This window comes from Coenobita brevimanus, chromosome 64, assembly GCF_032717465.1.
Source record: "Coenobita brevimanus isolate Jiangsu-jjx chromosome 64, ASM3271746v2, whole genome shotgun sequence".
In the NCBI taxonomy this organism is placed as follows: Eukaryota; Metazoa; Arthropoda; class Malacostraca; order Decapoda; family Coenobitidae; genus Coenobita; species Coenobita brevimanus.
In genome coordinates, this window is record NC_137017.1 from 21,827,746 (window position 1) to 21,845,768 (window position 18,023).

Here is an 18,023-nt window from a genome sequence, read left to right on the forward strand (position 1 = left end):
CCACTTATTACTTCTCTCCATCCAGACATCCTGTCCTTCATTACTCTCCTCATTTGTCTGTCTCTCAAAAAGTCTCAAATTCATTCCAGGAGCTTCCCCTTCAGTCCTCCTACGTGCTCCAATTACCACATTAGTCACTTATGGGGTACCTTGTCAAAGGCTTTCTCCAAACGTAAATACACACAATCCACCCAACCGTCTCTCTCCTGTAGCACGTCAATCGTTCTTGAGTAAAAGCTCAACAAGTTGGAGACACATGACCTTCCACCTCTGAATCCAAACTGACTTTCAGCCTCCTCCAGATATTTTATCCATCTGTCTTTCATGATTCTCTTGCACAATTTTGAGACCATGCTGGTCAGGGAAACTGGTCTATAATTCAGGGGTTCTTCCTTGTTTCCTCCCTTATAAACTGGTACCACATTGGCCCTCCTCCATTCCCTAGGCACCTTCCCTTTTTCCTGGGAAAACACAATTAAACAATTAATCTTATCCGCCAGTTGTTCTCTGCATTCCTTCAGTACCCAATTAGAGATTCCGTCTGGTCCTGGGGCTTTCCTTACGTCCTGAGTTTCTAGTAATTTATACATTTCCTGCACTTCCACTTTTATATCGTGTGTGTGTGTGTGTGTGTGTGTGTGTGTGTGTGTGTGTGTGTGTGTGTGTGTGTGTGTGTGTGTGCACGCAAGGCAGTGCATCCAACACATGAGGCCTGAGGTGACCGTTGTTAATATTTTTGTTTTACTGTCAACATCATAATGCATTAATTTCTTGCTGCAGTATGTTGATGGTTATATTATAAACTTTTAACATATCCTAGTGTTCTATGTTTGTATCAGTAGTGGGACCAGTGTTAAGCACGAAATCAGCTTGAGATGTAACTGCCAGTTAAGAATGACAGGTGGGGTGGGGGGCTGGGTATGGGCATAGGGGAGGGTTGGGAGCCGAGGTAGTGGCAGGTGGAGGTTGTTTGGTCCCCCCCTCCCCTCCTCCCTGGGTATACAGGGGTAGGAAGGGGGCACCCCTGGGCAGAAATTAGTGATCGTGAGACTACAGATGTCTAATGCTTTCGGAGGTCCCTCCCAATAGTCCGAAAAAAACAATAGTCCAAATGACCCTCGGTCCCCTGCCATTCGGATTACAGGACTTTTACTGTATTTAACCAATGACCAAGTATTCTCACAGCTTCTTACTGGACATAAAACGATTATGAAACCTTTTATCAATGAAGCAGTTACATAAATGCTTTAATAACACTGATTAGGATAGAAGAGGGCCAAGGCTATTGATGGGCTCAGGGGTCACATAAACAATAACATTGTTTTTGTGTTGTGATGTAGGTTAACATAAGCCCTCCCTGTACTTACCCTGAGAAACTAGATATCACTGTAAGATGGCTACCCCCATGTCCTGTGAATGACTATCTCAGTGCTGTATCTTTAGGCACCTCTACAAAAACCGGTGCCTTAACTGTTCATTGAATCTGCTTCCTGTACTTGTGTCAGTTTTATCTGCCCTACTACCAGTACACATCCCAAACACTTAATAGCAAACAATGTCATGTTAAATGAAGAGCATTCCTACATTAACTGTTATGGTGAAATCTGTATTATGTGACAGCTTGTTAAATGAGTAAGTATTGTATCTCAAAACTGTGCAAGACAACTTTTCACACAAATTATATGGTTGGAAGGTACATTACTTATATTTTCAAACAATACCAATCCCCCCTGGGGGTAGGGGGGTTTCCAAGAATACTCCCCCAGTATCCCTGCTTGTCGTACGAGGCGACTAAAAGGGTTGGTGGTGGGTTAGTGCCCCACCCCGTAAAAAGAACTAACTAAAAAGGCGAATAAAGCGCCTCGGACCCGGACGGACCATACGTTGACGACTAAGAAATGGATAAAGGACATTCTGAGGGTGGGAACATGGAATGTGAGAGGAGTGAATGATGAAGTGAAAGAGAGAGAGATTGTCCAGGTGCTTGAGGATGCAAAAGTGGATATATGTGGATTGACTGAAACTAAATGGAAAGGTGAAAGGATGAGAGAATGGGAATATGGTGTAGGTATATGTGCGGGAGTCAGTGAGAATGAGAGGGCAAGAGAGGGAGTATGTCTGATGATAAGCAAGAAGTGGAATGAGAATATAAGAGAGTATGGAACAGTGGGTGCAAGGATTGTATGGGTGAGGATGAAAGTAGGTATACAAGCATGGGCGATTGTATGTGTTTATGCTCCAACAGAGGATCGAGTGGCAAGAGTGAAAGATGAGTTTTGGGCGAGAGTAGAAGCATGTATGGACAAGTTTGAGAGAAGCGAGAGAGTGCTGTTGATTGGAGACATGAATGGCAAAGTTGGGAATGTACGAGTGGATGGAGTGGTTGGTCAGTGGGGTGTGCCAGCTGAAGTAGATGGGAACAGTAGTGCTTTGGTGGACATCAGTGCTGGTAAGGGGTTGGCAATAGCCAACACCTACTTTCGTCATAAGATGATCCACCGGTATACATGGAGAGTAATGAGGAGGATGGATGATGAACTTGTTGAACGAAAGGCAATGATAGACTACGTGTGTGTGGATGAGCGAATGAGAAGACAAGTGTTGGATGCAAGAGTGTGGAGAGGGTGGGGGAATGGAGTCTCGGACCATCACTTAGTGATGGCCAAGGTAGAGCTGCAAAGAAAGTGGTTGAGGAGACGAAGGGGAAGACAGGAGGAAGCAGCTCCTGTGAGAAGAGTGGAGAAATTGCAAGATAGTGAGAAAATGACAGAGTATAAGAGCATAGTGGAAGAAAGATTGGGAAGGTATGAGCTAGAGCAGATGGAAGGGGTGGAAGACGTATGTAAGATATTCACGGAAGAGATAAGCGCAGCGTGTGAGGCGGTTTGTGGAGTGAGGAGGAGATGCAAGGGTGTGCAAGGGACAGCATGGTGGAATGATGAGGTGAAATGAGCTGTGGAACAAAAGAAGAAGGCATATAGTGAATGGTTGGCGAGTAGAGGTAGGGGAGAAGATGAGAGAGAGAAGAGAGAGGTATATGTGAGCAGGAGAAGGGAGGTTAAGAGACTGGTGAAGGAGAGTAAGAAGAAAGTGGATGAAGATTTTGGGAGGAATCTGAGTGTGAAATGTAGGGAGAGTAAGAAATTGTTTTGGAAGGAGGTAAAGAAAGTAAGGCAGTGTGAAAGGGGAAATAGTAGGGGAGTGAAAGATAAGAATAATAGATTGTTGGTGGAGAAGAAAGAGAAATTGAGCAGATGGAAGGAGCACTTTGAGGATTTGTTGAATGTAGAGAGTGAGAGCAGTGTGAGTATAAGTGGTTGGGGAATGGCTGGGAGAAGAAGAGATGAGAGGAGGGAGGAAGAGATCAGTAGGTCGGAAGTAGTGGAAGCGATGAAGAAGATTAAGCTGGGAAAGGCCCCAGGAATTGATGGAGTGTGTGGTGAAATGCTTAGGTATGGGGGTGAGATTGTTGTGGAGTGGATATGGAAGTTGTGTAGATTGGCTTGGGAAGAGGGAAGGGTTCCAGAGGACTGGAAATCAGGTATAATTGTTCCTCTGTACAAAGGAAAAGGGGAGAGAGAAGTATGTGGTAACCATAGGGGTATTTGCCTTCTTAGTGTGACTGGTAAAATATATGGTAGAATACTCATTGATAGGGTTAGGCATATGACAGAGGAGCTAGTTGGAGAAGAACAAGGGGGATTTAGGAAGGGAAAAGGGTGTGTAGATCAGATATTTGTTCTAAGATGTTTAGTGGAGAAGTATCTAGAGAAGGGAAGGAAAGTGTATGCTGCCTTCATGGACTTGGAGAAAGCTTATGACAGAATAGATAGGCAAGGTATGTGGACGGTATTAAGAATATATGGAGTGGAGGCGAAATTGTTGAATGCTGTGAAGAGTATGTACGAGGGAGCTAGGGCTACGGTGCGAGTGGATGGTGAGCTGAGTGAGTTATTTGATCTTAATGTGGGACTGAAACAGGGGTGTGTGATGTCTCCATGGCTGTTTAATATATATATGGATGGGGTTGTAAAGGAGGTGCAAGGTAGGGCAGTGGATGTGGGGCTGGCCCTAATGAATGAGGGTGAGATTTGGAAGCTTCCGGTGTTGATGTTTGCTGATGATACAGTATTGTTGAGTGAAGATGAATGGGAGTTGCAAGGTTTGGTGAATGAATTTGGGACAGTGTGTACGAGGAGGAAGCTGAAAGCTAATGTAAACAAAAGTAAAGTTATGGTGTTTGAGAGGAATGAAGTCACAGAGTGTGCAGTGAGGTTGGATGGTGAGGATATGGAGAATGTGAGTGCATTCAAGTACTTGGGTAGTGTGATGAGTAAGGATGGAACTTTGGGGGATGAAGTACGTGAAAGGGTACAGCAGGGAAGAAAGGTTGTTGGTACACTGAAAGCAGTGATGAGAAATAGGGAGGTGAGTATGGAAGTTAAGAAGTCACTGCATGATGGTATTGTGATCCCTACCCTGACGTATGGAAGCGAGGCGTGGACCTTGCAAGAGGGGAACAAGTCAAGAGTGAAAGCAGTGGAAATGAGTTACTTGAGAGGAGCATGTGGAGTGACGTGGAGGGACAGGTTGACGAACGAAGAAGTGAAGGAATGTTGTGGGGTAGATGTGGATGTGGCTGAAAAGATTAGGAGAAATACACTGAGATGGTTTGGACATGTGGAGAGAATGGAGAATGAAAGACTGACTAAGAGGGTGTATGTAGGTGAGGTGGAGAGAGGGAGAGGGAGGGGTAGACCGAGGATGAGGTGGAGGGATGGAGGTGAGAGGTATATGAGGGAGGGGGGGGTGAGTTGGGGGGAGGGTAGTCAAATGGTGGGTGACAGAGTGACTTGGAGGCGTTTCGTCTGCGGCCACCCTTTGCGGGATTAGGGCGTCGGGCTATAGATAGATAGATAGATAGATAGACCAATCCCCAGTTTTGGTTTTAATAATAAGCTGTAATAAGTCTGCCAAATTCTGATTGCATCTTTCTCCAATTTGAATTTTTGGTGCAAAACCGCCTTCTAATGTTGAATGCCTCATATTGTTTAATGCACTGTTTTATTTATTACCATAAACCTGACAGCAAAATAATTTAATGGAGAGATGGGATGACAAATCAATTATTCCTCCCACTTGAACTGTGTTTTGATCAGCAAAGTCAGGCATCAAACAATTTGGCCTGTGAAACAGTATTGTACCTCATTACAAGTTACCATGAAGTCACCACCAAAGTTATCAGAGAAGAGATAACACAAAAATCACTCATCCAACACTAGTTTAACTGTGACTTGTTGGATCTGTCTATAAATAGCTCTGAAAACAACTGCATGCAAAGGATTTACTAACTATATTCTTCTCAACCACTGGTAAGCTGGTCAAGACATACCAAGAAATGCTCCTATTAGCATTCCAACAGAGCGTGCAGTGAAGGTCTGGAAGGCCGTGTTGACAGACTCCCCAATGCCCAGTTCCAGCTTAATCAATGGCCCACCACTCACTGACACACACATACCCTGAAAACAAAAACAAAATATTAAATGTATAAAACATTTACAGTACTTGCATGAATCTACTGACATTACACATTACAGTACTGCTGAGAGAGAGAGAGAGAGAGAGTTACAAGAAAAAGTTAGTACAGTAAAACCTCGACATAACGGACTTCAATAGACCGGAATTCGCTTTTATTGGACTTGAAGCTACCGAACTAAATTCCTATATATCGGAAAAAGTCCGATAAAGCCAGAAGTAGTCGGGAGTGCCTGACCACTTCAGCTATGTTCACCACAATAGGATAAATAAAAGACATGGTTATCAGTGTACAGTACAGTATTATTATATAATACCATCTGATTAATGTAAAGAAGTCTGGATGTCACTTTTATCAGAATTTTGCATATTTCGGAATGGGTTGGCTCCAATTAGTCCGTTACAGTGAGGTCTTACTGTACAGTATCTCAATGCCCTTGTGGCCCATATCAATGAGATGGGCTTTGAATGTACAGTATTTTGGTGTTGTGATGAGGAGGGGTAGTTACTGAATGAATTGGTGTTGTGATGAGGAGGGGTAGTTACTGAATGAATTGGTGTTGTGATTAGGAGGGATAGATTGAGATGGTCTGAGCATGTTGAGTTGATGGAAGATGCAGATTGTGTGAGGTGTGAATGTCAACGGTAGAGCTGTGAGTGCAAACCTCTGGGACACGGTCATAGAGTGTGATCTCAGGGATCAAAGACTGAATAGGGAAGCTGCTAGAGATCAACCAGCATGCAGAGCTGCCATTAGGTGACAAAGGCCAATGGATGCAAGCATGTTGGAGCCATTATTGACCACTCTACGATGCAGATACATCAACAGCAAAGGGAACCTATAAGACAACCCCACCACGGGGTCAGCTGCTTACCTGCATTCAGCAGGTTTTCTGGGTCAGCAACATATTTCTACCTAACACTTCATTTTACTCTCTCCACTGCACTTAATTACCTCTTCATATATATCAACACTTCCTGCCTTCCCATTCTTCAACCATATCAAAGCATAATAGATAGATGGAAAGCTTGTAGACAGATGGACTGGCATATTTACGACCATACATATTACAGTTGAGGTAAGGCTTAAAACATAAATGATATGCATGCAATAATGAACCTTCTTGATTTGTTCTTCAGCACAATACAGTATTTATAATGTAAAATCTGATGTTTCCTACCAGTGCAAGGAATGCAATGCAGAGGCAGACAGTTCTAATGAACAGCATGAAAGTTGGCAAGAAGCCTGCAGTAACTTGCTGGCGAGATCTTGGAATTTTTCCACCCAGTAATCCAGCCTCATCAAAGACAATGTCCTCCTCAAAAGGGTCATTATCCTCCGTGTGGTCTGCCATGGCCATCCAGCGTCGAAACTGTCGGTAAATGGTGAAGTCCACCCACAAGGCTCACCCTAATAACTGTGGCCAGCTGAAACATATGAAAGAAGAGTTTACTGTGCTATATTTGGGATGTATCCATCACCACTCTGATAAAGTACCAATATCTACTGCCAGAACTGGCAGATCAGAACTGTGAAAAATCCATACAGTGCTCTCTTGCATCTCAAACACTTTAAACTTACAAAACTGAAACTCACACTGAGGCTAAATGGTAAACAATTCTCATCTCACAAGTAATCCCTTGATCCCCATATAATCTCTTTAAAAAATTACGGATAAGCATACCTTCCCGGTAAGTATTTTTATTGCTTTGGTGCAACCACAAGCACAAGACTGCAAAAGATTGTTTGTAAAATGCCTGTCTTCATTCATACATCTACCTAGTATTTCACAATCAATACAGAATGCATATTAAAGTGACTATCTATCTATCTATCTATTGCCAGATGCCTCAATCCCGTTTGGGGTGGCCACAAACAAATCGCCTCCAAGTTGCTCTGTCCCCCGCCATTTCACTGCCCTGCTCCCAACTCACACCCCCCTCTCTCATATACCTCTCCACCCCATCCCTCCATCTCATCCTCGGCCTCCCCCTCCCTCTTCCCCCCTCCACCTCACTCACATACACTCTCTACGTCAGTCTTTCACCCTCCATCCTCTCCACATGGCCAAACCACCTCAGTGCATTTATCATAACGCTTCCTATCACATCCACATCCACACCGCAATGCTCCTTTATATCCTCATTCGTCAGCCTGTCTCTCCATGTGACTCCACAGGCTCCTCTTAAATAACTCATTTCCACTGCTCTCACTCTTGACTTGTGTCCTTCCAACAACGTCCAAGCTTCAATTCCATACGTTAGAGTTGGTATCACAATACTGTCGTGTAGTAACTTTTTCACTTCCATGTTCACTTCCCTGTTTCCTATCACTGCTTTCATAGAACCAGCAACCTTTCTTCCCTGCTGTACCCTTTCAAGCACTTCACCCTCCAAACCTCCATCCTTACTCATCACACTACCCAAGTACTTAAACGTACTCACATTTTCCAATTCCTCACCATCCAACCTCGCTGTACATTCACTGACTTCACCTCTCTCAAAGACCATCACTTCACTCTTCCCTACATACACCTTTAGATTCCGTTTCTTACACACTCTTCCAAACTCATCCACCAAGCCTTGCAGCTCCCCTTCGTCTTCACTCAACAACACAGTATCATCTGCAAACAACAGTACAGGGAGTTTCCAAACAATATCCTCTCTCACCAGGGCCACTCCAACTTCCACTACCCAACCTTGTACCTCTTTTATTACCCCATCCATGAACAGACTGAACAACCATGGAGACATGACACATCCCTGTTTCAAACCAACTTTCAAAGAGAAAAATTCACTTAGTTCACCATCCACACGCACTGCAGCCTTCGCACCATCGTACATACTCTTCACAGCATTCAATAACTTCCCATCTACTCCATATATTCTTAATACTTTCCACAATCCTAGTCTATCCACCCTGTCATATGCTTTCTCCAAATCCATGAAAGCCACATACAACTTCTTTCCCTTCTCTAGAAACTTTTCCACTAAACATCTAAGAATGAATATCTGATCTACACAACCTCTTCCCTTCCTAAAGCCTCCCTGTTCTTCTCCAACTAATTTCTCTGTTCTTTCTCTAACTCTCTCAATAAGTATCCTACCATACACTTTTCCTATTATACTAAGAAGACAAATGCCCCTATGATTACCACACTTCTTTTTCCCCTTTTCCTTTCTACAAGGGAATAATTATACCTGACTTCCAATCCTCTGGGACCCTACCTTCCTCCCAGGCCAATCTGCACATCTTCCACATCCATTCTACTACTATCTCTCCCCCATGCTTCAGCATTTCACCACACACTCCATTAATTCCTGGGGCTTTCCGCGATTTAACTTTCTTCATTGCTTCCATAACTTCCATCCTACTGATTTCTTCCTGTCTTCTCACCTCCCTCCTTCTCCCAGCCATTCCCCAGCCACTTATACTCGCATTACTTCCATCCTCTGTGTTCAACAATTCCTTAAAGTGTTCTCTCCATCTGCTCACTTTTTCTCCCTTCTCCACTAGTAATCTACCATTTTTATCTTTCACTCCCCTGCTAACTTCACTTCCACCCTGTCTTACTCTCTTCACCTCTTTCCAGAACATTTTCTTACAGTCCCTCCACTTTACACTCAAATTCCTTCCAAATTCCTCATCCACTCTATTCTTACTAATCTTTTCACCTCTCTCTTTCTTTCTACATATAACTCTCTCTTCCACTTCTCAACTTCTTCCACGTCCCTATTTCTCCTCCATTCATTGTATGCTTTCTTCTTTTATGCCACAGCCTGTCTCACCTCTTCAGTCCACCACGCTGTTCCTTGCACCCCCCTCCATCTTCTCTTCCTTCCACACACCACATCACATGCTGCACATATTTCTTCTGTAAATATCCTACACACACCTTCCACGTCTCCCATCTGCTCCAATTCATATTTGCCCAATTGTTCCTCCACTTCTCTCTTATACTCTGCCTTCTTCTCATCCTCTTGTAACCTTTCCACTCTCCCTGCAACTACTCCTTCCTCTCGTCTTTCCCTTCTTCTCTTCCTCCATCTTACTTGAATCATAATTCTGGCCACCACCAAGTAGTGGTCAGAAAGTCCACTCCCCCAACCTCTATAAGCTCTTGCATCCATTACACATCTTCGCATCCTTTCATCCACACACACATAATCAATCATTGCCTTCCTTTCATTCAGTTCACCACCCACCCTTCTCATCACTTGCCATGTACTGTATACCTGTGGATCATTTTATGCCTGAAGAGGGTATTGGCTATCACCAACCCCCTTCCAGCACAAATGTCCACTAACGCACTCCCATTCTCATCTATCTCCGCAGGCATACCCCACTCACCAACTATTCCATCCACCTTCACATTCCCAACTTTACCATTCATATCACCGATCAAAAACACTCTCTCATTCCTTCCAAACTTTTCCATGCACACTTCTACATTTGTCCAGAACTCTTCTCTCACTCTTCTAGCATGATCTTGCGTTGGAGCATACACACACACACAATCGCCCACATTTGTATTCCAACTTTCAACTTTACCCACACAATCCTTGACCCAACTGATCCATACTGTCTTATGCTCTTCTTCCATCTTTTACTCACAACTATACATACTCCTTCCTTTGCCCTCTCATTCTCACCTACTCCTGCACATATACCCCATCCATACTCCCATTCTCTCACCCTTTCTCCTCTCCATTTTGTTTCAGTTATTCCACATACAATGCTCGTCAGAAGTATGGAGCGCCCTGCGTCCCTCCTGAGAAACAAACCTTTCAACATTGAAAAAACATATAAATAATGCATTTTATTTACCTTTAGTGCTTCATAGGGTAGCCTTTACGTTTCTTCACGGACCTGAGACGTCTTGGAAGTGAAAGGGCGAGGCTCCTGAGGTGCTGGAGGGGTATTTTGTCCCAGGAGTCATGAATGGCGGCTTCCAGCTGAGGCAGAGAGCTCACGTCCTTCCCTTGGAGACTCTTCTTTACGAGGTACCAGAGGTTTTCAATCGGGTTGAGGTATGGGCTATTCCCTGGCCAGTCTGTCATGAATGATACCTCGCAGTCACGAAGCCAATTGGTGACCGATTTGGCCTTGTGAGCAGGTGCACCATCCTGCTGAAACACTCGTGCACCTGTTAGCTCGAAGGAGTCTGGTAAATGATCACACAGAAGCTCCAGGTAAACATCCTGATTCACTCTGAGGTTCTTGGGAAGTACAACAAGCTTCCCCTAACCCTTCCCTGAGAAACAACTCCATACCATGAGTGAATCAGGATGTTTAACTGTGCTTTCTACATACTGTGGGTCAAGTGGGTCACTACCTTTGCGTCGATACACACGTGCTCCTCTGTTACAGGTAACACTAAATGTTGCCTCATCAGACCACAACACTGACAACCATTGCTCTTCACCCCAGTTTAGATATTTATTAGCAAAGGCAAGCCTACGAATTCTCTGGCTCTTAGTAAGAAGAGGCTTTTTCACAGGCCTGTGACTTGTGTAACCAAGCTCATGCACCCTACGAGACACTGTTCTCACTGACACCTCACCAAACACTTCCGGGTTGCTCTCCTTAATTTTCCTTGCACTCACACGAGGATTAAACTCCACTGCATGTTTTAAAACATTAAAAGACCTTGGGGAAGTTTTCCTAGGCCTACCAGACCTCGGTTTCTTTGTGGGAACTTCACCACTGTTTTCCTCCCGAAACCGCGCACAACAACGACGCACGGTCGATCGTGCCACACCAACCAATTCACTAATTTCCTTTGTCTGGTGGCCTGCCTCCTTTAGAGCAATGATCTGGGATATGATTTCACTCGATAGTTCACGGGTAGGTGCCATAACAAAGTTTTGAAGGCCAAAACACTGCGGGACACTCGGTAAAAAATGGCGCAATTTGAGAGGGACACTCGGCGGAGTTCCTCTCTCTCAGGCAGCCCGTGGGCGACTGAGGCGGGAACTAACCAGCGCGTCAGAAGGCCTCAGGCTACCGTGACGTCATGCTCGGAGCTCAAACTTGTGGCTCAATTCTTACCCCCAAAAATGGGTGATTCTTTTTTGGGCCATAAGTATTGCGCGCCCGGCGGACAATGCTGAATACTTTTGACGAGTACTGTACTGTACATCCACTTTCGCACCCTCAAGCACCTGGACAATCTCTCTCTCTTTCACCTCATCATTCGCTCCTCTTACATTCCATGTACCCATTACCAAATTCTTTGTCCGGTCCTGGGTCGTCATCGTTTGGTCAGCCCTTGTCCGAGGCTTCTTGTTTGTTTTTTTAGTTAGTTGTTTTCCGGGGAGGGGCACTAACCCTCCGCCAACCCTTTTAGTCACCTTTTACGACAAGCAGGGATACTGGGGGAGTATTCTTGAAAAACCCCCCTACCCCCAGGGGGTTTATACTACAGTATTTATCATCTGAAAATCCTCACTTTTGTACTACAGTTGAGTTGCATAAAATGCGTGTTTGTAAGCCACGGTTTTCTAATCCACGGCATGGTTCCCGCTTAGAACCAAAAGTAGCAGAAACCACGGTTATATGCTTAAAGCGCGGACTTTCGGCGCCAAAGAGATGCATTTCTGTTATGATTTCCATGATGTCTGTCTGTGCCACAAACCGCGGCCATCAGCCAGTCACTGGCATACACGACAAGCAATGAGAAGCCAAGCATAACCCTTTCCTGGCGGCAAGTGCGCACACTACTTCCCTCCATCATTTATTCCTGCACCACCTGCTATGAGAGTGGCCATGAGTGTGGTTTCTGAGGACTACTTGCTCCCCCCCCCCCATTTTTTTTGTTCCCTTACTTGCCCGTCCAGCATGATTTGATGCCAGACCACAACTGGCCTATGACTTCATTGCAAAAGGGCCAGAAAAAAAAGCCACCACTTAAATATGACCAGAAAATTGATGTCATTCATTGCATCATTATTGGAGAGGAAACGGCAAGAACGACGATGACACCACTTCAGTTATCTCTGCGGCGGACTTTATGGGGTTCCTGAGGGAGGCTGAGGAGGAAGAAATGGGGCTGAGGCAATGGCAGCATGAGGCACCTCCACACTTGCCTCATGCTGAGAGGCGGATCCCCCACCCCCACCCCTTCCACTTAAGCATGTCGATGGCTGGAGTCAGGTAAGACCCTTTAATATTATTTATTTAATGTTTAATATTCTTTATTCCCAGTTATACATGCACTGAATAATTATTTGAGTGTGTGCTAGTGTTCGCTGGTGTTTAGTTGGGTGTAGGTAGGGTGATAAGTGGCAACCTGGCCAAGAGGCCAGAACCGTAAGTAATTTTTCCCATAAGTTATGTTATTTATAATCCATGGTCTCATCTTAAATGTCAGGACCAAGTTGCCTAGCCCTGGGCTCCTACGCTCCTCATGGGGCAAGGTAGGATTGGATAATGATGAATGGATGGATGGATGGAATTTCTACGACAAAGCAGTGGTCCAGAACCCTATTGCCGCGGATTAGACGACAACCATACTTAGTCTTGTTTCTATTTTTTTTTTTTTTTTTTTTCAAATAACAGAATGGAGGAAGGAAATACATTCATTCATTCATTCATTGCCAGACGCCATGTATCCCAGACAGGGTGGCCAAGGGCTTAGAGTTAACTGTTTTACAGGGAGGGGCACTAATCCTCCACCAACCCCACTTGACGTAGGGATGCCAACAGCATCTGGTGTTCCCCGGCGGTCACCCATCCAAGTACTAACCAGACCCAACGTTGCTTAACATCGCTGATCGAACGCGAAGCGGTGTACTCAACGTGGTATGGCCGTAAAAAATAAATAAATAAATATATAATCCATACACCAGATTACTGGCATCCTCCATTCAAAAAATATTTGTAACAGTTGGACTTAAACAGCTGTAGGTTGAAGTTTGGGGGGAAACAACTACGGGGAAGCGAGTTCCAAAGAGATGCAGTTCAGGGAATAAAAAAATTCTATATAGAGAGAAGTTATGCAATATGGCTGTGTGACATTCCAGTCATGAGCGCTACCAGATGCCCGTGTAGCATGAGGGAAGGCATGGAGAGGTGGCACAATGGACACAACTTCGTCTGAGCATTTGCCATAAAAAATATCTGTAAAATAATGCAAGGGAGGAAGCACTGCTTCCTAATTGTAGGGGAGGTAGTTTATTTATTATAGCAAGTTTATTAATAATTCCAACAGCTTTGTTCTGAATCTTGTCTGGTTGTTTTAGTGCAACCTCCCCACAACCATTCCACAAGGGTGAGCAATATTCAAGCTGAGAGCACATGTGACTCTTATAAATTATAGCTAACTGCTCGTCAGTGATGAAGTTATGGACTCTGTGCAATAATCCAAGTTTCTTTATGGCAGCTCTAGAGTGACCTGACAGGAGAAGTCCAGCTGAGGGCATTGTTAAGTGAGACACCAAGAATTTCAATACTTTTGGAGATGAGGATATTAGTAGCACTGAAGGTAATGCACAAATCTGGCAATATCTTTCTACTAGTAAACTGTATATATATTAGACTTTACTAGCATTAAATGAGACAAAGTTGCTTTGTCCCCATTCAGTGATCGTAGATAAGTCTTAATTTATGGAAATGGCTGTACTGAGTTGAGAGTTAGAGACATCAGGCTTTGTAAATGGATGTTTGACTGTGAATGAACTGTCAAGTGTTGAGTCATCTGCATATGAATGGATGGGATTGTGCAAGACAGATAATCTATCTATCTGTCTATCTCTTGCCAGAAGCCTCAATCCCGTTTGGGGAGGCCACAAACAAATCACCTCCACATCCCCCTGTCCCCTGCTCGCAACTCACACCCCCCTCTCTTATATACCTCTACACCCCATCCCTCCATCTCATCCTCGGCCTCCCCCTCCCTCTCCCCCCCTCCACCTCACTCACATACACTCTCTTCATCAGTCTTTCACCCTCCATCCTCTCCACATGGCCAAACCACCTCAGTGTATTCCTCCTAACGCTTCCTATCACATCCACATCCGCACCACAACGCTCCTTTATGTCCTCATTTGTCAGCCTGTCTCTCCAAGTGACTCCACAGGCTCCTCTTAAATAACTCATTTCCACTGCTCTCACTCTTGACTTGTGCCCTTCCAACAACATCCAAGCTTCACTTCCATACGTTAGAGTTGGTATCACAATACTGTCATGTAGTAACTTTTTCACTTCCATGCTCACTTCCCTGTTTCTTATTACTGCTTTCAAAGAACCAGCAACCTTTCTTCCCAGCTGTACCCTTTCAAGCACTTCACCCTCCGAACCTCCATCCTTACTCATCACACTACCCAAGTACTTAAACATACTCACATTTTCCAATTCCTCACCATCCAACTTTGCTGTACATTCAATGACTTCACTTCTCTCAAAGACCATCACTTTACTCTTCCCTACATTCACCTTGAGATTCCATTTCTTACGCACTCTCCCAAACTCATCCACCAAGCCTTGCAGCTCCCCTTCGTCGTCACTCAACAACACAGTATCATCTGCAAACAACAGTATATAGAGTTTCCAAACACTACCCTCTCTCATCAGGGCCACTCTAACATCCACTCCCCTGCCTTGTACCTCTTTTATTACCCCATCCATGTACAGACTGAACAACCATGAAGACATGACACATCCCTGTTTTAACCCAACTTTCAAAGAGAAAAATTCACTCAGTTCACCATCCACACACACACCGCAGCCTTAGCATCATCATGCATACTCTTCACAGCATTCAATAACTTCCCATCTACTCCATATATTCTTAATACTTTCCACAATCCTTGTCTATCCACCCTGTCATATGCTTTCCCCATATCCATGAAAGCCGCATACAACTTCTTTCCCTTCTCTAGAAACTTTTCCACTAATGATCTAAGAATGAATATCTGATCTACACAGCCTCTTCCCTTCCTAAAGCCTCCCTGTTCTTCTCCAACTAATTCCTCTCTTATTTCCCTAACTCTGTCAATAAGTATCCTACCATACACTTTTCCTATTATACTAAGAAGACAAATGCCCCTATAATTACCAAACACTTCTTTTTCCCCTTTTCCTTTGTACAAGGAAATAATTATACCTGACTTCCAATCCTCTGGGACCCTACCTTCCTCCCAGGCCAATCTGCACATCTTCCACATCCATTCTACTACTATCTCTCCCCCATGCTTCAACATTTCACCACACACTCCATCAATTCCTGGGGCTTTCCCCGACTTAACTTTCTTCATTGCTTCCACAACTTCTATCCTACTGATTTCTTCCTGTCTTCTCACCTCCCTCCTTCTCCCAGCCATTCCCCAGCAACTTATACTCACATCACTTCCATCTTCTATGTTCAACAATTCCTTAAAGTGTTCTCTCCATCTGCTCACTTTTTCTCCCTTCTCCACTAGTAATCTACCATTATTATCTTTCACTCCCCTCCTAACTTCAATTCCACCCTGCCTTACTCTTTTCACCTCTTTCCAGAACATTTTCTTACAGTCCCTCCAATTTACACTCAAATTCCTTCCAAATTCCTCATCCACTCTCTTCTTACTCTCTCTTATTAATCTTTTTACCTCTCTTTCTTTCTTTCTACATATAACTCTCTCTTCCGCCTCTCAACTTCTTCCACGCCCCTATTTCTCATCCATTCATTGTATGCTTTCTTCTTTTGTGCCACACCCTGTCTCACCTCTTCAGTCCACCACGGTGTTCCTTGCATCCCCCTCCGTCTTCTCTTGATCCCACACACCACATCACATGCTGCACATACTTCTTCTGTGAATATCCTGCACACACCTTCTACGTCCCCCATCTGCTCCAATTCATATTTGCCCAATCGTTCTTCTACTTCTCTCTTATATTCTGCCTTTTTCTCATCCTCTTGTAACCTTTCCACTCTCCTCGCAAATACTCCTACTTCCCGTCCTTCCCTTCTTCTATTTCTCCATCTTAATTGGATCTTGATTCTGGCCACCACCAAGTAGTGGTCAGAAAGTCCACTCCCCCAACCTCAATAAGCTCTTGCATCCATTATATATCTTCGCATCCTTTCATCAACACACACATAATCAATAATTGCCTTCCTTTCATTCAGTTCACCACCCACCCTTCTCATCACTCGCCATGCATACCTGTGGATCATTTTATGCCTGAAGAGGGTATTGGTTATCACCAACCTCCTCCCAGCACAAATGTCCACTAATGCACTGCCATTCTCATCTATCTCAGCAGGCACACCCCACTCATCAACTATTCCATCCACCTTCACATTCCCTATGGTACTTTGCCATTCATATCACCGATCAAAAACATTCTCTCATTCCTTCCAAACTTTTCCATGTACACTTCCACATTTGTCCAGAACTCTTCTCTCACTCTGCTTGCACGATCTTGAGTTGGCGCATACATGCACACAATCACTCACATTTGTATTCCAACTTTCAATCTTACCCACACAATTCTTGACCCAACTGATCCATACTCTCTTGTGTTCTTCTTCCAGCTTTTACTCACAACTATACACAATCCTTTTTTTGCCCTCTCATTCTCACCTACTCCTGCACATATACCCCACCCATGCTCCCATTCTCTCACACTCTCACCTCCCCATTTAGTTTCAGTTACTCCACATACATCAACTTTCGTACCCTCAAGCACCTGAACAATCTCTCTCTCTTCCACCTCATCATTCGCACCTCTTACATTCCATGTTCTGATTACCATGTCCTTTGTCCGGTCCTTGGTAGTCATCTTTTGGTCAGTCCTTGTCTGAGGCTTCTTGTTCGTCTTTTTAGTTAGTTGTTTTCCGGGGAGGGGCACTAACCCTCCGCCAACCCTTTTAGTCGCCTTGTACGACAAGCAGGGATACTGGGGGAGTATTCTTGAAAAAAAAACCTACCCCCAGGGGGTAAATAAGAGAACATTAATATGAATCAGGAACAGGGTTGGTGCCAGAACTGATCCCTGTGGCATGGCAGCATTAACTGAGTGGAAATTGGAATATCCATCATCTACTTGGAAGTGAAAAAGTTACTACATGACAGTATTGTGATACCAACTCTAACGTACGGAAGTGAAGCTTGGACATTGTTGGAAGGACACAAGTCAAGGGTGAGAGCAGTGGAAATGAGTTATTTAAGAGGAGCCTGTGGAGTCACATGGAGAGACAGGCTGACAAATGAGGATATAAAGGAGCGTTGTGGTGTGGATGTGGATGTGATAGGAAGCATTATGAGGAACACACTGAGGTGGTTTGGCCATGTGGAGAGGATGGAGGGTGAAAGACTGACGAAGAGAGTGTATGTGAGTGAGGTGGAGAGGGGAAGTGGGAGGGGGAGGCCGAGGATGAGATGGAGGGATGGGGTGGAGAGGTATATGAGAGAGGGGGGGTGTCAGTTGGGAGCAGGGCAGTGAAATGGCGGGGGACAGGGCGACTTGGAGGCGATTTGTTTGTGGCCACCCCAAACAGGAT

General features: G+C 44.4%; 1 protein-coding gene and 1 pseudogene across 2 annotated transcripts in view; both read right to left on the bottom strand.

The window, feature by feature from the left end:
- LOC145404580 (uncharacterized) overlaps window positions 1–18,023 on the bottom strand; it is a 97,419-nt gene that overhangs the window by 76,848 nt on the left and 2,548 nt on the right. Inside the window, exons 1-2 of one of the 2 annotated variants that reach the window (XM_080276088.1) lie at window positions 6,717–6,949; window positions 5,393–5,519 (exon numbers count right to left, since the gene is read on the bottom strand). In XM_080276088.1, coding sequence (XP_080132214.1) covers window positions 5,393–5,519; window positions 6,717–6,896 — 307 coding nt within the window. In that variant the 5' untranslated portion in view covers window positions 6,897–6,949. Of the gene's footprint in view, window positions 1–5,392; window positions 5,520–6,716; window positions 6,950–18,023 lie in introns of those variants that run through there. The other variant, XM_080276089.1, reaches the window with a different exon arrangement.
- LOC145404795 (5S ribosomal RNA) lies at window positions 13,235–13,353 on the bottom strand (annotated as a pseudogene).